The 23,281-nt window shown below is 40.3% G+C and overlaps 3 protein-coding genes across 13 annotated transcripts in view; 2 read left to right on the top strand and 1 right to left on the bottom strand.

Moving 5' to 3' along the window:
* kcnq5a (potassium voltage-gated channel, KQT-like subfamily, member 5a) overlaps positions 1 to 7,123 on the bottom strand; it is a 98,433-nt gene extending 91,310 nt beyond the window's left edge. For 2 of the 11 annotated variants that reach the window (XM_051420294.1, XM_051420295.1), the window contains exon 1: positions 6,203 to 7,123. In XM_051420294.1, coding sequence (XP_051276254.1) covers positions 6,203 to 6,582 — 380 coding nt within the window. In that variant the 5' untranslated portion in view covers positions 6,583 to 7,123. The remainder of the gene's footprint in view (positions 1 to 6,202) is intronic. The other 9 variants (XM_051420302.1, XM_051420299.1, XM_051420298.1 and 6 more) reach the window with 7 other exon arrangements.
* Positions 7,124 to 11,810: 4,687 nt separating this feature from the next.
* cnrip1b (cannabinoid receptor interacting protein 1b) lies at positions 11,811 to 16,929 on the top strand. Its single transcript, XM_051420914.1, has 3 exons — positions 11,811 to 12,253; positions 13,640 to 13,784; positions 15,075 to 16,929. Exons 1-3 carry the CDS (start codon positions 12,075 to 12,077, stop codon positions 15,237 to 15,239), a joined length of 489 nt encoding a protein of 162 aa, XP_051276874.1. The 5' UTR covers positions 11,811 to 12,074; the 3' UTR covers positions 15,240 to 16,929.
* A 1,355-nt stretch (positions 16,930 to 18,284) lies between these two features.
* LOC127375071 (calcineurin subunit B type 1) overlaps positions 18,285 to 23,281 on the top strand; it is a 28,003-nt gene continuing 23,006 nt past the window's right edge. Inside the window, exon 1 of the mRNA XM_051420902.1 lies at positions 18,285 to 18,569. Coding sequence (XP_051276862.1) covers positions 18,567 to 18,569 — 3 coding nt within the window. The 5' untranslated portion in view covers positions 18,285 to 18,566. The remainder of the gene's footprint in view (positions 18,570 to 23,281) is intronic.

Below are 23,281 nucleotides of genomic sequence, written 5' to 3' on the forward strand. Positions count from 1 at the left end.
TTCGTATTCATCAACCCAGTATCAATGATATCGGTGAGGTGAGGTGACTGCGTGAGCCCAAAGGATACTAAAAGCCCAGCCACAGCCTGTTCACCCTGCTGCCATCTGAAAGGAGGTACAGAAGCTTCTGCTGCCATACCACCAGACCTAAGAACAGCTTCTTCTGTCAAGCTGTGAGAGTGCTTAATTAATCCTCAGCACTCCATTATACAAAATAGTTTTTAGTTTTACGACTTATTAATCAATTTTGCTTATTGATTTTACTGTGTTGTAAAATGACAATTAAATAACTTTAACATCCTTAACACTGTGGATATCAACCCTCCATTAAGCTCTTAGAAAGACAGCAAACAAGCTGACTCCCAACTGCAAGGTCATTTCAGAATTTCAGATTTCAGATTGTAATCTATTAGTAACTACTCATTTAAACTTCTCCAACTTGTTATTAAGCGTAAAAATGAAGAAAAAAAAAAAAAAAGACTCCATTAGCATTCGAAAAATTACAGATGACATTTTCTAAAATCACACTTTACAGTCTAATTTAGTTCAGTGAGGGAAAGACGGGATTAAAACATAATGTAAACTGCAATTCAATTGAATTCAATTTTATTTATATAGTGCCAAAACACTTATCTCAGGACACTTATTTACAGAGACCCAACAATTCACACCACTTCAGACACTTTGTATACTCAATCATTCATCCCACCACTCTGCCCTCAGAGATCTATCTAGGTTCTATCTATAACACTATCAGGCTCCTTCAACCTTTGCTACTAAGAGAGGACGGTTATCATTCACACAAGCACAAGTGGACACTTATCACGAAAACTAAACAAAGGTCGTTTAAAGCATTTAGTGAGGACAGCCTGTCCTGCAATACCATAATCCTTGTCAGTATGAACGCTACGTGGCCGTTGTAATAGAAATAAAGTGTCATTCCCTTTGAAGAGCCAACTGCAGCTGACAGTTAATGCATCACAGACTCTGCACAAATCTGTGTCGTTAAAGGATAAAACTGGACTGAGGTTGATCATTAGAACAAATTGTGTATCCATCTTTTGGAAAATCACCAGACTGGATTGATTTCCTACCTGTCAAACCAGGTCCGACAGGTAGCACATCAAGAACGGCCAGAGCGGCCCTGGGATCGATGCAACTGAATCAATCTCTCTCTCTTCCACATACGCACATTTCTGTAACTTATTCTAAGACACAAAAGCACGTGTGAGAGTGTGTGTTGAATATACACTCTTATTCACTTTCACAACACAAAAACAGCACACAAATACACACATTAATTAATGGACAAGTGAGCTATATCATCTTCACATGTAAAATGCAAAAATGTTGAGCAAACAGATTAAGAATTTGTGGAAACATTACTCTCATACTCACACACACACAAACACACATGCACAGAGAGGCATCATCTTCTGAGTATAGCACATAATGCAGACTGTGGCTGGAACCCATTTCAGCAAATGTGATTAGCCCAACACACGCCATCTCATTAAGAGATTGAATCTTAATGCCAGCAGTGTTTCAGAGCACTATTTGGCAAGAGGCAAGCCCAGATGCTTATCAGTGTCTTGATTCATACTGCAGCCCATCAGCAGACATCAGCAGCACATCAGGGATTCCTATAGAGAGTATACAGAGTGGTATACATGCGTAGATTTCAAAAATCTACACACATAAACACGAACACGCACTATCAAGCTTTTTTCTGACACGTTTGATCCACACACACACACACAAACACACACAGCAGCATCTGTTTCAACATAACAGCTTACTAATTAAACGATCAAAGAAAACTTTGCTTTTATAAATCATGTACTTTTCTTTGTTTGTGTGTGTGTTTGTTCATCTCCTACCACGTGTGAGTGTGTCTGTGTGTAGCATGTGTGTGCAGCCATGTGTCTTTGTGTATTTGTGGCCATATCTACATTTGCACACAGTGTATTGTTGATACATGAATGTGTGGGTTTAAAGTGAATAAGCTTCTGTCCATATTCTCCCTTATATTTTGCTTCTAAGTTCTGCCTTTTAGCCTGAATATATGTATACATGTGTTTTAACCACTCACAGTCACCTTGCATTAACATGCACCACATGATGGAGAAATATTCCATTAACTTAAATAACATCTGACACACTGAAATAACTGTACATTAATACAGAACCTGGAGTTTGCAATAGTGCGATCACTGGAGCAGCCAATATAACAGACAAGTATAATGTCACATTTTACAGTTTATTGACTGACATTGCAATGGGAGGCTGTATTCATTAAGCTTTAATTTGCAGTCTGGATGGATCAAAACTATCCACAATAAAAAGTTATTTCATAAGTGATGTGACTCACTACATTACAATTTAATCTAAACTTCAAAGTTTTACAACAGCCTTACATGAAAATAATTCAGCTGAATCCAGTAGGATCAGTGAGTTTCATATATAAGTTTCTCGGTGGAACAGCAAACAGCAACAAGTTAATGACTTTAGCCAAATTATGTAAATGAGAAAAGACATACAAGGTAAACAATCAACACATATCCAGATGGGGGCAGTCAGTACACATTAGAGCTCTGTGAAGCATTAATTTACATTTTAACACTGAGCTAAATGATTCCATTTATGTGATTTTTTGTTAGTAATGTTATTCCCACTGAGGATCAACACCCCAGCTCTTTGCAGTGGTTGACTGTTTTCAGCTCATTTCAGCTCAAAAAGTAAACAAGTCAAGGACACCTACAGGTTTTCAGAGTTGTAAGATATCATTGACCAAATAGTGTTTACCGTTTATTTTTGAAGATTGTTTTTGGCATAATGACATATGACAGGTCAAGGCCATAGAATTCATGACATACACAGGAACACACGTAAAAATGGGTTGTGTCCAAGGCCCCAAGTGCCAGAACATTTGGAAAATCATTGGAAAGTATGCAAACGTAAGTGCAACATATTTTTCTGTGATCAGCAACGCAATCTGCTCTCAAATAAAAGTAGCTCCATTATCTGTAAATCAACAAGTCTGAAGTCTAAGTCTAGACCAAAAGGGCCGCAGCAAAACAAAGTGTCCCAGGCCTTCAAATCAAGATGCCTAACATCCACTGTGTCTCCAACTTATTTTACACATTCTGTCCTTACATCAAGTCAATTTTTTGGGGTAATAGATAAATCAACTCTATCAAAAATAGTAAAGAAAAATATTGCATGGTTAAAATTATTGATTGTTCTGATGTGGTGAAGTCCATCCATTGTTAGTGAATGGAGTCATCTAAAGAAAAACATTTAAAAAACCTCTGCCCCTGCATTCACTGCTGCTTGGGAGTTAAATCTTATTCTGGTGTTACATTTAATAGTAGTCACACTTGACCCAGGATATCATATCTAAGTGATTAAAAGTCCAGTGTGTAACATCCAGAAGGATCTATTGGCAGAAATGGAATATAATATTCATATGTATGTTTTCATTAATGGATAATCACCTGAAAATAAGAATCATACCGTTTTTGTTACCTTACGAGCGTTTTATATTTACAGACGCCGAGGATCGCCTTCCGTGGAATCCACCATGTTCAACCGCTGTTACTGTTTCTACAGTAGCCCAGAAGGGACAAACCAAACACTGGCTCAAGATGGGGGCATTCGCGTTTTTTGTGTGTTTCATAGTTTCTCCTTCATGCTTGGGAGGGTAAGGAGTTGCGATCTACACCGCTAGATGGCACTAAATTCTATATACTGGACCTTTAACTTGTAAATAGGGAGAGACACGACTAATAGAAAGTCAAGATCATTTACAACATGAACTAAGATACTATATCAAGTATGCTGTGTACACACACAGGCAGTGTCTGGATATTTGCAGAGAAAGCATCACATCGTAAAATACTATGTATGTACAATAAACGGAAATACTGCTATGGGTACAAAATCCACATCTCCAATTCCCACATTGATTCTGGAAATTTCTGCATCACAGCACAAAAAAAACAGATTCTATTGGCCCTCAAAGTCAGATTATTTTGCTAATCTCACTGAGATTTCTTTGTCTCACTTAAACAGTTTGTTTAAGGCTGTGGTCGTGAGCAGATGTAACAACTTAACCCCTGCGACCTCAGCTATCCCGCCTGAGCAAATAAAACGTCAACATCCGGCTTCACAGTCCCTCCTCTGACAGCTCCACTTCCTCCTTCTCACAGCACTCTTCGTCCAACAAGACTGTTGGAACGGGAAGGGATGTGGTGTTTCATCACCCCAACCATGCTGCAGTGGTGGGCGTGCTGGTGTATGTGTGTGAAAGACAAACGTATGCATAGATTCATGCATCTGTTGTATATATGCTGTATATGCATAGATAGATGCAGTGAGAGAAAAAGACAAAAAGTTTGTATTCTGTTGGAATAACTACAGCTGTGTTGATGCTGAGCCCACTCTTCCATGAAACACCAACTCCCTGTGTAATAATCTGCCACATGTTCATATAAATAAATTTAATTCTAAAAACAAAGACACTAAACACTCAGTGTCTGACAGCTTTTTCCTCTGAAATATCCTCAGCCACACGGGATATGATGCGTTTTACATTGCCAGGTGTTTCAAATAAACATAAAGAGAACTAGTTAACACGAACATCGACTGCTTCAACGGGTGAGCATACGCAGAAAAGAGCCCCACTTACTGAAAACCCTAACTTAAGTCACAGCACTCACCTGTCAATCAAACAATAGTCTGCATTGTTTGATTGACAGATGATTTCTTGTACATATGTGCAGCAGAGAAAGAACACAAAAGCAACAACCCACAAAGGGCTCTTGTGGATCACCAGTTCATACCAACGATCAATCAACTATCTCTGAAGATGACCACAACCAAGAAAACAACTGTTGTTGATTAATACCATTTACAGTATGTGTGCGTGTGTCATGTTGACAGGCATCCTTGAGACACAAACAGCATCAGGCAATACAACAACAAATCCTATTAGTTCAGACAGACACAAACCAGGAAAGCTCAGCCTGAATGTTAGCAATAATCTCCAAATTGGTTAATTGAAACTGCATGAGGAAAGAGGAAACTGGATGTTGTTTTTACGAAAAAAGAAAATTAAGATCAGAAATTCTGGCCATGAAGGAGCTATTTCACACCAGAAAAACTGAGCTATGGTCAGCTGAAGGCTGTTTTAAATTTAAGAAATGAAACATGTCAGCTTTAAAAGAGTCCCTCCAGGACTTTTCCCAGACCCATTCTCTGTCCAAACTGGTGATGCCAAACTCAAAATCAGCACAGGAAGAGCAGTTAATATTACATTCATTACTTTTCAGCTGACAGCTTGCTGACCTTCTCTAAAAGTCCCAAATCTGTTGGAGCTTCCAGTGTTACGTAAAGATTAGGAAGAAAATAGGGATAATATACTACTTAGTCTGATTTATTGATTCTAAATGCAGTTTTTGCAATTAGGTGTGCAATATCACTTGAGTGTGTACTGATAATTCAAATTTCAAAACCTTCACATACCAGCACACACACTCACACACACACACACACACACACACACACACACACACACACACACACCTCACACACACACACACACACACACACACACACACCTGTAGCTAATTTTTAAAGTTATTAATTTATAAAAGTTTCAGGCTCTGTCTTCCACAAGTCTTCTTGGCTGGAGCAACAAGTGATCACATTCAAAAGACATCACTGTACAGACATAAGTTGATGTAGCAAGAAATCAATCAACAGGTGAATGAAATCAGGTCAATAATAGTCACAGTAAGGACATCTTAACCACCAACATTATAAAAATGAGGGAAAAAAGATAGAAAATGTGTGTTTGTGTTTCTATGCATATATGTGCATGTTTGTTATGCATGTGCTCACGTATGCATGGGTGATGGAACTGCATACATGAAATAAATTAAATATGTAAACCACGTCCCCGTAAAACTTCAGTTTGATACCATGATGTGTGTGCGCACCATGACACCAGCTGGTCACTATCATCAGGTGAGCAACTGGCAATATCAACTAAAATCTGTCATTTTCAATTCAGCCTTCAGAGGTTTTAAACCCAGTGAAAACATAATTTAAATGAAAAGAATCAGCAGAAAAAAAGATTTCAAGTGGTTTGTACTGTCTGGCTCTCTACTGTAAAATGACTAAAAGTATAAGTACTCACACAAAAGCGTGGTAGATGAAAGCCCATTCTCTCGGTCTCTCCAACACGTTGTAGAGGTAATTCTGGAGCCGCCGATACCGCGCGTTCCGGCGGCCGCTCTGCGCGCTGTAGATCAGCGGCTTCCCCAGCAGGCTGAGCCGGGCGCCCTGCTTCCTCTCGGTGCCCACCGCACCTGCAGCGGTGGGAGACAAGAGACCGTCCCCGACTCGCACCGCGTTGTTCATCGTCCTCCTACCGGACTCCACATCTTTCAGTGCGTAGTCCTGCACCCGGCGTCCCGTTGAGGTCTTCAGCCAGAGCCCGGTGCCGCCGCTGTCGTCGCCGGTGTGACTTCTCGGCATGGCATCACCAGCGCTGTGCGCTGGGATACCGGCAGACATTCACATGAAGCCAAGCGCCCTATCGCCAGACGGTGTTTGGCTACTTTGACTTAAACTACACACTAAATGAAACAATGCAGTGGGTGAAGAGTTAAATGTCTAATCTGCTCTCACCTTGTCATTCTGTGGCCAGTTCAGCTGATTCACAGTCCGGTTTGGACACTTTGGCCATCTGCGCAAGGTTGGGAAAGAGTTGGGTTATGAAGGAGTGGATCCATCGAGACATTTGGCGGGGGGAGGGCTCTACCACCCTCCCACACTCCCACACACTTTCTTCCACAAACTCACTCTCACTCGCCGTCTTGCTTCTGTTTGTCAATGTGTGTGGAGCCTGCCGGTGCTGCCCCAAAGCATGGTTCTCTTTTACGCACCGGGCAGAGAAGGACGCAGCGCAACCAACACCACCAGAACCACTGGATTAGTAGGTGATCTCGGCATCTCTCGTGGCTGTATCTGTGGTTTCCGATTAGAATCGTAAATGTTAATTGAAGAAACATCAAAAGACACCAATGCACCGATGACGCAGGTTTTACGCAGGCGAGGAAATTACCCAATGCCCAAAACAATCACGTTGGTTGATCGTTTGGATCGGTTTATTTCAGAAAATATTGAGGAAAACACGCTGCATGAATCGGCCACACATACAATTCTGCTTTTAAACACTTGCTGACAAAAAAGAAAGTCTCTTCTCGTGCGTGTGAAGTCAGACTTCAGGAGGAAACTGGGCATGAAGTTGCTGATATAAATGAAAATATTATTAAACAGGGTTTCACACTGCGTGATTATCACTTGTCTAACTTAAACTCCATCACTAAACTGGTTCATTATTGAACAGCACTCAGAGATGAATTCATATTCAGAGAAACAGGCTCCAGCAGATGCTGACATGGTAACGGTGGTCTGCTCGGTCTTTAACTACCTCGCTTTCCGATTATGTGAACAGCTGCGTCACTCTCTTCCCCACTGACCGACCATCGGACCCGGAGAGCATTGCCCACGTTTTCTTTTCTTTTCTTTTTTTCCCTCTTCTTCGCAACCTCTTACTCAATATCAAACCAAATGTCTCGCTGCACAATTTACATGCAAATAAATAAGTATTTATGTCCATATAAGCACTGTTGAGTTTTGGAAAAGAGTATTTAAAAAGTGTGACAAGATTTTTATTTTTGTTTGTTATTTTTATTTCTTTGACCAGCTGACAAAAACGCACATGTTAGCAGCAGTTTAATCAATAACCTCAATGATGGTGTTAGTATGTAAGCTGAATATTATTCCAAGTGTTCCGGTTTCGCTGCAGTCCTCAACTGAAAGTAGTTGTTGCAGATAAGTTTACTTTTCTTGGATTTGAACTTTTCCCACTTTGATTTCATCCATCCTAACCTCGTGATGATGTCAGCAATATGACGCCATCACGTGCATCACTGCCCTACTCTAACCTTTTTTTTAAAGCAAAGACACGAGTTTTCCCTGTTGTGATCAAAGCGTGGCCTCTAGTGGTCAAACACAAGTATTACAGGGGAACCGCATGCGAGTCAAGCCCTTAACAATTGGTGTTGAACATCAGGATTTACCACATAGGCCTGGTCCCTCTAATATTATATTATTATATTATATGACTCTACAGGGTTACATGGGTCAGTAGGAATGTTCTATAGTATTCAGAGAAAACACCCACAATTTACCAGTAATGTTCCCCAAAATGACTTCAGCTTTATACTGAAGCTACACACAAAACGTTTTTGTTACTATATTGTAATGTGTGGGTTACTTTACAAAATGATTTTCTACTTGTATTTTCTATATTCTACCAGTTGTGTAAAAATTGATGCATTAATAAAGTTAACATAGATTAAAGCATATTTGGTTAAATAAATGCTTCCTTGCACATTTAAATACAATCTGCAGCCATTATATGGCAATTTTGCATTATAGCGTTTACTACAGAAGTCAGCAAAGTTTGAAAGACAACACACAGTGATGTTTTTTTGCCTATTATTGCTGAAATCAAGCAACAGTGCCCTCAAGTGGTGACATTAGAAAACAGCAAATCATATTGAATCAAGATTCAAAATAAGAAATAAAACAACTAATAGAATAGAATAACAGAAGAGATGCATAAATTGACTGATTTTTTAACTAGAAAAAAACTCACTCACTTGATGTCAAAGCAAAGTTGTTTGTTATCTGTCCTGAAACCTCAACAGCACCACTGCCAGCTCTAATATGTTCATACTGTCTGTACGTACATCTGAGCAAAACTTAAATAATAATGAAATAATAAAAGTAACTGTGCCTTAAATGCATGGTGCATGAAGCGATGGCGGTCAGTGAAGGCATTCCTCAGTGAGAATTCATTTTTAGACGTCGTAGTGGATACACCAAGTGTTAATCCAAGCCTTATGGCAGTCACTACACTTGGCATGGCTTCCAGCAGAGAGGAGTTGTGTTATCCAGCTCTCTATTGCCTCCTTTTCTGTTTGTGTGCAAATAAACTGCTTTGCAACCACACACTCTGTTTCATTGACTTTGTTAATGTCATGATGTGTGATGTATGTGCAAATCCAAAACCATGTCATTTTTTTGTAGATTCAATGCAGCAAGTTCACTGAAGCACTGACCAGTTTCTCCAGGCACAGTGTCAATTGTGCTGTAAAGTGTAAGTCTGTGCAGTTCCATCTTGCCATTGTTCTTTTGTCCTGTAGTCTCTAAAACTACAAACTGTTCCATTTCTTTATTCATTGCATGTTTCTGTTTTGATGGTGCAGGAGTAGCAGCATGAGCATCGTTGGCCTTATTCCACAACTCAGTAAACTCAGCCTCACAGCACTCGCCACCAGTTCCAACCCCATTAACAGGTCCATGTCCTCTGCCTGCAAGATCACCAGCAGCTTTTGCACAAGGAAAACAAGAAATATGAAGGCAGGCTTGGAAACTTCCTGCAAAAGCCAAGCTGCCTCCATCCCCATCTCTTCACTGCAGACACGCAATGCATCAATCTACGACAATATGGTGGAGATATCCTTAAAAGACACAATGATCACAGACACAGTGGCTAAAGGTCCTGTTCACTTTTGATCCAGTAGTTGTAAAAACCATCCACCTTTGTGCTGTACAGCAGCACTGCACTTTCTGAAGAATTTGTACAGAGTGACTGCTCCACTGCCAACATGTAGCTAACCACCAGATCCAGTTGTTGATTTAAGCAATGCACATAGGAGATTTCCATGCACAGTTTTGAACACCATCAGTACCTCCCAGCCTTTTCTGAAGCCCTGTCATAGTGCAGATTCTGCCAGCTCTGCAGTTATACGTCCAGTCAATGCTTTTGCATCTTCAGTGTTGGATCTTGTGAGCAGATGCTCTGTAGCTTCTTTTGATGCCTATTTCTTCCACAATGGCATCCATTACAACCTTACTTGGTGAGAAGATCACTTCAGTCTGCATATCCGAACTGGTTATATGGGCTATGCCTTATTATTATTTCTCAACTCAAAACAGCCTCTTTAAAAGTGTGTTTTTATGAATATTAATGCTATCTAACCTTACCTCAAGATTAATGACAATCCTGTCTCCAAACCTGACCTTATATCAACCTAATAAAACCTGATAGTGTTAGTTTTGTAAAGCGCCAATTGCAGCGCCTTCACATTAAAGTTAGCTAGCGAGATAACTGGTAGCCTACAGACTTTAATTCAGACACTAGCATGTGTGAAATAGCAAAACAGGCATATAACAAGCAAGAAACGCTATAGTGAAAAACCTCACCCCACCAGTGCAGATGTTAACCTGTAAAGGCAGGTTCAAAGTCTACCTGCTGAGAGCCCATTTTCCCAGAGAGGGGAGCTCATTTTCTGCCAATGTGCGAACCTTAAGGACAGTCAGGCAGGATTTATTTTAGTTGGCACAGCGCACTCCTCAAACAGAGCATATAATCCCCGGATTATATGGTTTCCAAGGGTTTGATCTATCATAGGCTAAAGTTCCTTGTATGTTGTATGAACATAAGTCAAGACAAGTTGAGAAATTGCTATGTTGGGGCAGAAAAACAGGGTCTGTGTGAGTAGATCCAATCTGAGGATTCCATCTGGATACTGGAGTATTCTTTAATTCATGAAGGCCTAGCTTTATGCTTGTTTTTTTTTTTTTTTTACTAATATCACTTTGATCCATTTACAATAAAGTTATTTATAATCATCTTCATTGTAAAGCTGGAAGATAGAAAACAAGACCTGGATAACATTATTCTGGAGCAATTGTTAGAAATTCCTACTTTTTCTTTGTCTGCACTTTTTTGAATTAATTAGTTATTTTTTGTAGTTTGGCCTTCCTAACATTTTCTAACATACAAGTCCCATGAGAGTATATTTACCTTATTATATGCCATAATCATCCATCAAATAAGAATGAACCCTTTAATACTAAAAAAGAAAATCATATGAAGTACCTGAAGAACCATCCATTCAATAAAGAGATTATTTCACTGGTGATGGCTCAATGCCTTTTGAAGAACCATTTAATTTTTCTGGAAGTGGAGATGTAGCTTTGGTGGACCCTGGACTGAATGCTGCCTGTTATAATCTACATTTATTTTTTACCTTAATTCAATTCAATTCAATTCAATTCAATTTTATTTGTATAGCGCCAATTCATAACAGAAGTTACCAGGACACTTTCAAATAGAGCAGGTCAGACCGAACTCTTAACATTAATTACAGAGACCCAACAGTACCACCATGAGCAAGCACTGGCACAAGGGCAAGGAAAAACGCCTGTTAAAAGGCAGAAACCAGACAGATCCTCCGGCTCAGGTGGGGGCGCTGTCCGACCAGTTGGGGAGAGAGAGAGAGAAAAAGAGAAGAAGAAAAGCACAGACAACAGACAGGTGCACAGCAACAACAGTATTGGCAATGGCAGTCAAGCAGGACCATGGCAGGAGGCTCCACCAGGATCCAGGATGTCATTTACTAGTAGTTTATTATGATGATTCAGTTAGAGCTGTTCTTTCCCATCCCAGCCGGTGCTTCACAGCCTGTCACCCAGTCCCTGACGATCAATTAAAGTAATCCACAGTCTTAATTGGCAGTTTTAAGCACCTCGGACAGCGACAGCGGGGTTTTACACTGGATTTAAATACAATGAGAGAGCTGACACTTGATTGTGAATTAGAAAGGGGAGTAAAGAGGAAGAGAGCGAGGGAGAGGGTGGGGACAGGAAAGAGGGTGGTGTGAGAGATTTTCAGAGAGAGGGAGAGAGAGCATTGGTTGGGATTAGCCCTGTGCTGTAGGTTGGACGGGATTACGGAGCGCAGCCTGGCGCAATTCCCTCTACTGTGCTATGGATTTCTCCGCACGGCATTTGTCCGTCTGCCTCAACTGATCGACACCGGCGACCACCTCTCTCTCTCTCTCTCTCTCTCTCACACACACACACACACACACACACACACTCCGCAATCCTGTTGATTTTATTGGTAATACCAGCTATATGGAAACATGGCCGACGTCCCTCAGATCGTCAAAATTGGGATTTCCCTGAAGATGCTTCCCAACAACAGCGCGGTGCACTTCAAGTCTGACGGCGCCAGGTTCGGACAGACCCGGACCATCAAACTGCTGACCGGGTCCAAGTATAAAATCGAGGTGGTCGTTAAACCAGGAGCGGTCGAGGCCACGTAGGTAGCCCTTCGATTTTTGTTTCAGGCGTGGATTATCGTGACCTAGTCATAACCCACAGTGCTATGCCAGAGCTAATACTAATATCACGACAGATATCACGGTCAGACGGTTATATTCCTTTAAGGTCCTTCAGGAAGAAAGACCACAAAGATCACTTAATTCACCATTGAGCAACATGGGAAGGCAAAAGGACAGATTGAGCCAAATAATGGTGGTGGTTGAAGTTATTGTAGCCTACAGGTTTCTTGTCTTTATTCAGGAAATTTCAATCTTCCCCAAATCGATACAATGTTGGAAGTTTCTTTAATTGTTTGGCTGAAATGTATTTAATTTACAAAGTAAATACACTGTACAGCAGGGTCTTATCTGCTTTACTGCCAGAACGTAGTCTAGAGTCTTACTTAAAGAGAGTAAATACATTAGGCTATAATAATTGGGTGTTAATTACATAATCACTGGTGAGGCTCATTCCTCTTATGCACGAATAGTGGTGACTTTAACAGGGTTTTTCTGCAGATTTTAAGACTGCATTCACGCAGAGTAGGATATATGGTCAGGCTGCCGCACATTAAGTGGACAAAAAGTGGAGGTTTGGGGACAGAAAACACAACATCGCTTTCAAATGCCCTTTAACACATATGTGTCACATTAAAATATCCTTGCACTGCTTTGAGTTAATATTTCTGATCAAAAGTCTTAGAACTGAGCGCTCAACAAGTCCTTTTCGCAAGTGTTGCTTTCGAAAGTAGGATTTTACGAGGAGCACCTGAAGGCAGCATAAACCCCAATTGGCCGCATGTCAAATCCACCACAGATTAGGACTCCACGTTTGGGCTTTGTGTCACCGCCCTCTTGTGATTTGCCTACAATTCACGATTATGTAATGAGTGCTGTTGTTCTTTCATCTCCAATTAAGGATTAGTGTTGGGTTTCTGTATATCAGGCTGTGAAAAATCCCCGAACAAGCACTGGGGGATAAAAATAGGTCACACACGCCATGATGCACAGGAAATGTATTGCATTTGGGGCATGTTCATGACACACAGCTGAGACCTATTTTACTAAATGATTTGTCAACATGAAATACTGGCTGGAACACAGAATGTGAATATGATGCTCACAGGTTATATGAGCCATGTTTTTAATATATAGATACAATTATTGGGGTTAAAATCTATTCATTTGTGCTTTTGAACTGCAGGTAATTTTAAATGCATTCAATCAAATAATTTTAGATACATCTTGTTTTTATTTCATTAACACGTGTTATCCGTTCCCACTCATGCTTTGCTGATCTGGCTTCAGCAGTCTCACATTCACATGAACTTTTAGTTTTAAGAAGGTTCATTGATGGATCAGGTGTGCTGTCTACCTGTATGCAGGTCGATGAGTGTGGGTGGGGTGACCTTCCCCCTGGAGCAGCAGTCTAAAGACCCGCAGTCGGTGGTATATACTGGCCAGTACGACACAGAAGGGGTGGCGCATACCAAGAGTGGAGAGAGGCAACCAGTTCAAATCAACATACAGGTATGGATATATTGTACATAGGGCTGGAGTCTGGAAGCAAAGGAAAGAGAAAGCCAGCATTCAAAAAATCATTTTACAGCCAGTAAGTGTTCAGGATCAGATGAGGGTCTGTTCGGATGCCTGTTTGGTTGGCAAACTGCAGGAAACACCCAATGAAGGCCTTGCTAGATGATATCGAGAGCTTGTAAAATTAGGTGTGTTGACTCTTTTTAACACTTATTTCAGCTTGGATTGGATGTTAACTCTATATAATTTTATTTGATTCTCTATATAAATTTTCAAATCACCCCCAGTACAAGTGGCATACAGATTTTTTTTACTTTCATAAAGAAAAAAAAGCTAAACAATTACACAACACACATTTATTTAACAATCTTTTGGGAAAATCAACAAACCAAAGATATATCTGAATTCAGCTTGTATGTAACTCCAACTTTAAAACGCTCAGTTCCTCTGATTTCCTCACACTGCTAAGTCTTGTGATATTCTGTATTTTTCTTGTTGTCAACAATGGTATCTTGGTGTTGGTATGAGTTAATGAACTTAATTTGATCAGCAGGATCCCTTTCCTACCTCCCCTGAGAGTATTGACCTTATATCCTCATTCTCTATATATCTCGATCCTTCACTAGCTCGTTATAAAAAAAATAAAGTTATTTGCTAGGCACTTACTAGTTACTTCAAAATCCACTGCCAAACCCCCATGCTAACATAAGATGTGCATGGTCTCATGGTTCAAACATTAACCACAAAATGAGTTCCTGGTGTTCAGAGGGGGCAAATCTTTTCAGCCAGCAGCCAAACACAGACACCTGGAGGAAGCAGCTGTTCTCTATATGGCCATGAGAGCACTGCCATCTGATATAAATGTCCAAATACATTTAAGTTAAAATGAACATTTTTAACTTCTATTCTTAATCGTAACGACAGGTTCAACCACAATTTTACAAAAGTGCGCATGAATATAAATATAAATATAATTTCATGTGGTTTGACATGACTGTTTGTGTGTAGCCTGCCCATCTGTCCAGTTCACACTCCGGGGCCTCTGGGATGATGTGATGTGTGTTTGTGTGTGCATGTATACATCTGCTTCCTCTTCACTTCACCTTCACATGATTTTACACATAGTGATATTGTGCGAGTGTCTGTGTTTACATGAGTTTCTTATACGTGTCAGGTCCCATCTGTCCACTATGCATGTTTCATCAGTCCTTCATCAGAGATGCTGAAAATGTTTGTCTCTGTATGTACGGTATGTACCCAACTGTGCATGTGCTTCTCCTTCAGTTCACAGAGGCAGGAATGTTCGAAACCGTGTGGCAGGTGAAGTACTACAACTACAACAAGAGGGACCACTGCCAGTGGGGAAACAGCTTCAACAGCATCGAGTACGAATGCAAACCCAATGACACGCGCACACTCATGTGGGTCAACAAGGAGATGTTTGTCTAATGGAGGAAAAAGCTTGAAAAATTCAGTGTGTCATGATGAAATTAAGACATTTTCTATTGTTTCCTGTTGCTAAAAGGGTGCGTTTGTCCTCCTTGTTTTGGCTTTATTGTAGTCTTTCACTCTTCCGATAATCTACCAATATCACAAAATCTAAAGATTATACTCTGTTTGAAAAGAAAACTCACCTTTACCCTGTTTTTTACCACAAAAATGCATCAGATTTCCTGCCAGATTAGATCCTATGGCATGGCAGAACATATAAAATGGAGTGATGTTGCTCGTCACTTCACAGTGGTTAATCAAATGTCATTTTGGGATAAATAATTTTTATCACTGTTCACTTGTGGCATCTAGTAACCCTCAAGTGTGTCAGACTCATGTGTATTTACAGTACTGTATGTGTGTGAGTGCATGTGTGCCTGTGTGTTTAGCTACAGTATGTATGTATGTATGTGTGTGTGTATTTTGTAAACGGTGCTCGTATAAATGTGTTTCATTCCAAAAAGTCTATCTAACATTTCCAGAAATTCATGTCATGTCAGTTCTTTGAAAACCTTTTGATGGCATGGAAGTCAAGTGTAATAAGTAATATTATCATTTACCATAATGTTATTTTTACCTTGTAGAATACAGCGTTTCTATTCCTCTCAACTAAGATCAGTGTCTTTGCCTTAGTGACATTTTAATTTCATTGGCCCCATCTGTCCTCTGATGGGAACATTCCATGACATCTGCAGCTTCTTATGTTGTGGGGTATATTTTCAAAGTATGCAAGAGAGCACGGCAATATGGGCAAAGGCAATCTCTACACATAGTTAAGAATGAATTCAAGTAATAATAAAAGTGCAGTAACTTGTACAAGGATTACATAAAATACTTTATTAATACTTTCAGCCTATTTTGCTGCTACTTTTAACCATATCTGTATCATGGGGGAGATACCACTTCTTTTTATCTGAACAGTCCTGTTGGTGTTGTTGCTGCCACCTCCAAAACCATTTTATGTCACTCTTGATTGACTAAAGATGTAGTTGAACGCCTCGCTGCAACCTGATCATTACTCACCATAGGGAGCTAGCCAGCTAGACAAATGAACTAGAGAGATTGTCTGAAAGGGTTAGAAGACAATGCAGTTGCCCATCTCATAACATTTTTACTTTTACTACATTTGAATAATCAAATTGTGAACTTCACCCAGGTACCTTGATGAAATCTGTCACTGACTCTCTGTGTAGCTGTGTGTATGTGTATTATGTTGTGGTACCAGTTTGTGTACAGTATGATGCAGTGCATTGGAAGTAGGAATTTATATATATATATTATATATAATATTTACAGTTTGTTTTCTCTACCTCTTCTGAAGGACTTAGCCATGAATATTTGTATTTATTAAAGAGAAATTGGATTTGGAATATTCAGAACATAAACTTAATATATTTTAATATTTTTTTCTATTTCTTGTGGTAAAAATAATATTTTAATAGTGTTTTTGTACAGTGAACCATTGGAAGTGTTTTCATATTGTGTGTATTTTAGTAGAAATGGACATATTGACAATTCACCTATGCAAGAAATCAGTCAACAAAATAACAATGAAATATTGCAATGTAGTGGTGACCTATAGACCTATCATTCTGACCTGTGAGTGTTGTTTGTTTATAATGTTATTAATAGTAAAATGGAAAATCTTCTTGTGTGGCAAGGTATTTCATTTATTCTAAATCTACTGTAACTGAACTAACTGAACTACATTATTTCAGATTATTCAGCAACTACTACTGGAAGAACAAAACAAAAGACTGGCTTTATTGATCCCAAATGGGAAACTATTACTGTAGGCTGAATCATTATTACAAAGGACACTACACAAGTGAATTATATCAAGTGCATACTAGCAGTATATGGGAGTTTTTAGAGTATGACAAGCACCATTTATCATTTATATTTTTATAGGTATATAGTATATATACCTATAAAAATATAGTTTTCAAGTAGAATACCTTCATGAACTGCTGGTGCATCACAAACCCTGCAGAAATATGTGACATGGCAAGATGGAAAAGGTACCAAAAAGCCTGGGGATGTAGGTCAATCACAATAGTTACAACTAATCATTCACCATACAAACGCAAACACTAAACATGACATTTTCTACACTTGCAAAAATGAGCATTTGAATTTACAGTCCTCACCAACTTGCTGTTTGGTGCTCTGGTCTGTTCAGCTATAAATGAGGTCCTGCAGAAAGCCCAATAAAGCAGGATGACATTTCAGATCCTTCTCGTTATGTATCCTGCAAAATGGAATACCGAGGAGAAGTAAAGGAATCATTTATGCAGGTACCAACCAGCATACAAAGATAGTAAAAATGTCCAGGTTTCTATACCCTAGGAAGTGTTTTGCCCTGCAGGACTGCCAGAATCCTGCAGGATTTGGTGTAGATAGTAAAAAAAAAAGGTGGGTTTTCTCTTTACTATCCAGAATCATTGGGTCAGGATCAGCATACTACTGCTTCTATCTTCACTATTACTACCAGTACTATTAATCCTGGCTGGCATGATTGTAAAAGGGACACTTTGTCAGTAAACAGGGGCAGGGTTAATTCCATGTACTACACAGTAACATTTTTTAGGACATGTACCATTGTTTAGATTTCCTTTTCAGTCCAGCGACTGTCTACTGCTGAAGCCACTTCAAATCTCACTGTGATTTACAACGCTTAGCATGGATTTAGTGTCTGTCCGTGAGGCAAAGTCTGCACTATTGATGAACCGACTTACTGCCATAGGGATTACATAAAATGAAGTCCATCTGCCAGTTGTGTTCAGTGACCCTTAGGGTGCACAGCCCGTGCATACATGAAAAGACCAGAGTTGCGACTTCCTGCAATACAGCAATGCCGCCAGTAGGGGGAGCACAAGCACAAACCTATCGAGGAGGTAAAAATATAAATAAATAAATATAACATGTTAGTTCCCGGATGGACAGTACTGCCCCCCCCCACACACACACACACACACACACACAAAACACACACACCCTTCGCCACCGCCTGCTTGTCAAACCGAGCCTCCTCCTCCGCTTACTGTCCCCTCCCAGCGGGTCTCCCTCCCTTAGCCACTGCAGTGAAAGCCTCGGTGTAGGAGAGAGAGACGGAGAAGAGTGCCTGAAGCTGGGTATAAAGCCAGGACGAGACTTCAGAGAGCGCCACAACCATATTTTCTTTTTTTTGTATTTCTCGCCACAACTCGGCGGCCTACCGACCCCCGCCCCTGTTGTGCCTCTTTTCCGTTCACATCGCCTGGATTTCATCATCCGACCTGCAAGATGGTAAGCAGCAAAGCTCCTACTTTCACCCTCCGCCGACTGGTAAACACACCAGTGGGCAGGCCTGGGCTTTAATGTGTCGAGAAATGTGGCGTTTTGACAGGTTGTTGTTTTTTTCGGGCTGAGCGCTTTGCTTTGAGTTCACGGTCGACCACGTAGAGCTCCGGCGAGAAGGAAACGCTTTTCTCACCCACTTTTGGCTCCCTGTCGCGCTCTCTGTGCAATACCCCGGGGCTGACAGTAGCCTAAAGCCCGTGGCCCAGATATTTCTTATCCCTTCTCGGCATAGCCTTCACTCTTCTTATTAGCAACGAGGCCTGTGCAAATTAGTTCTCGTGACAAAAATACACGCGTATTAGGCCCTAGTTTGGCGACTAATTGTGACACATTTTGAGGCAGGGAAAAGTTACGTCTTTGGACTCACACTCGCTCTGTGTTCAACATGCAACGAAATGTATCTCAATGTGTTTTTCTAGGTAGCATGGCGCTGTGTTGATAGTTACAACATTGTTTCTTTTTGAACTCCTAAGCTTTAATGAACAGTCTGAGGCTACATTTGTCTCTATGTACAGCTGATCTAGAGGAGGCTAGAGGAGCAGGCCACAGGATTGGCTCATGCTGTCCTAATTAATTGGTCAGTTGACTTTATATATATATATATACATATATATGTGTGTGTGTGTACGTGTGTGAGGTTGAGTTGCCTAGTAACCGTTAGGCATCCATGTAGTGGCCAATAGGAGTGTACCTGACCGGGCAGCAGGCCTGGATCCATATTCAACTTACATGTTGTCAGTAACCAATCTCAAGGGCGTATGAAGGGGGTTGTGGGTCCTGTGCACAGGATTTGAGCTCCTTGTCCCTCCCTCCACTGTCCTCTCATACCCACAATCCCTTTTCATCTAACACAACTCCACCTATCAGTTTTCTGATCAGTTATTGATGTCCCGATAGCACAACATTGGCAGTAGCTGCCATTTGTTCACTTGCATGATTAGAACCTTTGCAGGGAGGACTGCTTTACTGTTGTGTTGTTTTCTGGACAGATAGTATGTCTTTAATAAGCTTTATTAGTTGGGGTTTTATGGTTTTTGCTTGCTCAGTCTTGTTATTATTTACCAGTAGATTCAAATGTCTGTAAATATTGACTCAAGCCAATGACCGGTCATTAAATATACAAACTGGAGTTCAGCCCGATAAGTCAGACAGGCAGATATAAAGGCTAATATTAGCTTGTTATAGATATTAGTGTATAATCGTTGTGTTTTCATTACCTTAGAATGGGCCGTTTTAATCTAGACGCCGTAGGTCGCCGTGTTGAACCGCCATGTTTCTACAGTAGCCCAGAACCAACAAACCAAACTGTGTTTTTTTTTCATGAGTTTCTCTTACACAATTCACAACCCGTTGTCATTCCCAGGTTGTCAAATACAGAGGCGAGAGGTGTTCAGTTAGTGGCAATCTGCAAATTCACTGCTAGATGCCACTAAATTCTACACACTGGTCCTTTTAAAAGAGGCACCTGAACACATTTGCTGAGCTCAAATCTGGAGCATTGACTGATAGATCACTGCTTCACAACCAGATAACATAGCAAACCGTCTTCATGGAAATGGCACCTGGTTGGATACATGCTACATAGCTATCAGGAGCTTATGCATTGTTATTCAAAGTTACTGTCCCTGAGGTTATAAACTGCATATTATGGTGCCTCTGTAACTTGTAAACCACACACAATGGCCAAAAATTAGGAGCAGCAACAGTAAAACAGTACAGTAAAATAAACAACAGCAACAATGGCTTCTTGACTTTCCTATCATGAATACATCAACCAGAGAAAGGTAAGCTAAAAAGGCCAAGAACACCTTGTTACATTTGCCCTGCAGCAGAACTCTCTGCCAGAGGGTAGAAACTCGGGGCATGCATGTCGTACAGATAGTGTGCCAACTTATGGACTGTCAAAATGTATTCTTCTCAGCCGCAGGGGGAGGTTGGGGGCAGGGACACACAGTTGCTTAAGCATGTAGTGGAATGATCTGATGCTAAGGGGACCATATGCTGCCTAGCAATCAAGCGCCACCCACATAAGGATGGAGCCGTAGATAATGTAGAAGAGATAAAAGCCACAGCGAACCACCAGCAGAAGTGATGATCAACGCTACGTGATCCACACTGCACTTCCAACCAGCCCACTCAATCTGGATTTATTTTCCTCACTGGTCATTGCATTGCCGCAGCCCTTGGTTCGCACTGGAGCCATCAGTCACGGGCACAGGGCAAACTCCTGTCAGTTGTGTCAGAAAACATCTACCCGTCTGGTACGTCAGCGTCTGTGAATAGAAAAGTTTAAAGTAACATTCAAATGGCATGTCGAGCATAGCTTGCCTCTGTAATTACTGCTTGGAACAGGCTGTTTATGGGATATAATGCTTGAGATACTGTATAGTAGTGGTCAAAAGTTGAAAAGATCAAAATAGATGTTTACATGCAATATAAACTAGCCACTGACACAGGTGCAGAAGGAGGTGAGGACGGTTTAAAAAACTGGTTTACGTTTTTCTTTTTTTACACTTTTGGTTTGGGAAATATAATAAATACATCATCTGTAGATTAGAAGCAGAGTCTATACCCGCTTGATGTTTTTTGGCTGATTGAAATCACCAAAATAAGCGTCTTTCAGTTTTGGCTTCCTCAGCATTCAAGGCATTAGATGTGCAGCATATAATGAACCTCAGTGGTAACAATGGAAGCAACAATATGGGGCTTGATTCACTGATAGGCTTTGCCTCAATTGTCTTCCGCAGCGATCCATAGTAGAGCATGAAGCATTAATGTAATCGACTATGGCTGGTTGACTGTGGCCAGTAGGAAAAAGTTTGCCAAACCCTAACACCCACCATCAAGTAACAAGCCAAATATTCACACTTCCAGAAAGTAAAAGTAAAGACATTTTTATATAAAATATGATGAAACATAACAATTGAAAATGTTTTATGAAGTAACTTTAACATGAACAACTTCATTTGACACCTTGAATGTAAAAGACAACTCCATACAACATATTCACCTACAGCTGCAACATTTTGCATGAATCCACATGGCAGTGGTCTCATTTTGTTGCTTTCTGTAGACAGCGGAATGATCCTTTCTTCACCACAACTTTCATTTTCACTGAAAAAACTGTTACAGTCAGTGTTTCCTCTAGGATTTTTTTTAGCAGTGGGGGCAGGCCCGTCCGAAATGTATCAAACAAACATGTTTTCTTACATCTCAAGAACAGTGATTTGTAGGCCAGGGCATCTCTGTGGCACTACAGTACTTCATTATAATGCTGTTTTGTCACACATTTTACATTTATCATTACAGATTTTGTGATCTAGATATTGCAATAGGTTATATTTTAATTTCAATAATATTTTAATTCATTGTGCAGCCCTATTTCTGTAGAAATATATGAGCACTGAAACTAGAAGTAAGTCAGTCAATTAGTTGATAGAGATTTTATATTTTAATTTTATATTCATCCATTTACAATTCTAAATATATGCAATATACCAATTTTAACAAAATAACCCCTAAGTGTCTGGTTGGTATTATTTGCCATTTGATACAGCAAATTAATGTAAAAAAAAAAAAGTAAGTTGCAGCCTTAAATTATATATACGATCCCCTGATTGTTTTCTGCCCTGTGCTTACACTCAGCACTCATATCCTTGTGCTCTCTCTGCCACGACCTTCTTCTAATGTCACTGCATTAGTCAGCGTGTCCCTGGTATTGAGTTGAAGACTTGGTAAATACAGTATAGCTTTATCACCACTAGGTTAATGCATAAGAATATTTAAGCATTGTTAGTTTACATAGCAGTATGAGACCTCCAAAACCCTTTATACATAAGCCCAAGTCAGGGATAGAAATGGCTGAGAGGATTAGCTCCGCCAGAGTTCTTTCAGGCAGCTAAGATTTTAGTAATTATATTCATATTTGCACTTGACTGCTAAATCTGGCACAGATCCTTGACACACACACACACACACACACACACACACAAAACGCACACAAATGCACACATATCAACATAGAGCAAGCACACCTGTTCACCTGTGAAGTGATGCTTCGAGGAATTAAAGGAGAGCAACTGAATGTCCATGCAAAGAGACAGATGACTAAACTTCTAGCAGCTCATTTTAAACCTTACACATATCCTCCATGGCTTTGAATAGAGTAGTAGGTTATTAGTGATATTGTGTCAGCAGGTTATTGGCTTGGGTTTTGCCTGCTTGGTCTGAAAAATGGACGGGTGAACTCTATTTAAAGACCTGTCTGAAAGCACAGCTCAGCTCTGCACTCCGCTGTGACTCTGGAGGGTTGAGTATGTTTGTCATAAAGCTCGGGTATATGGCAAGCTTGATACTCGCAGACGCATTTGTGTGGAGGAGGGGAGCGCTGTGATCCCTGAACTAATCAAGCAAGCAAAGCAGGGAGAAAACACACATACACAACACACTTTTCACCTCAAGAAAACGTGTCAGTAACGCGCATTGTGTGGAAAAAAGTAACATGCTATGCTAGACACACAGATGTGGATAAAATGGCACGTTGTTTTAATTGATTACCCATGTGCATACACGCACCAGAGTTTTTTGCTTTTTATATGGGCTTGTAGTTCAGTAGAAGCTGGATATGGTCAGTATTTGTCCTTTTTAAAAATGACTCA

Source organism: Dicentrarchus labrax, unplaced genomic scaffold, assembly GCF_905237075.1.
Source record: "Dicentrarchus labrax unplaced genomic scaffold, dlabrax2021, whole genome shotgun sequence".
NCBI lineage: Eukaryota > Metazoa > Chordata > Actinopteri > Moronidae > Dicentrarchus > Dicentrarchus labrax.

Bases quoted from the DNA above. Each gene is read 5' to 3' on its own strand.
- cnrip1b (XM_051420914.1), top strand. From the start codon at position 12,075: ATGGCCGACGTCCCTCAGATCGTCAAAATTGGGATTTCCCTGAAGATG. The intron at 12,254-13,639 runs GTAGGTAGCCCT...ACCTGTATGCAG, and splicing joins CCAGGAGCGGTCGAGGCCAC to GTCGATGAGTGTGGGTGGGG. The intron at 13,785-15,074 runs GTATGGATATAT...CTTCTCCTTCAG, and splicing joins CAGTTCAAATCAACATACAG to TTCACAGAGGCAGGAATGTT.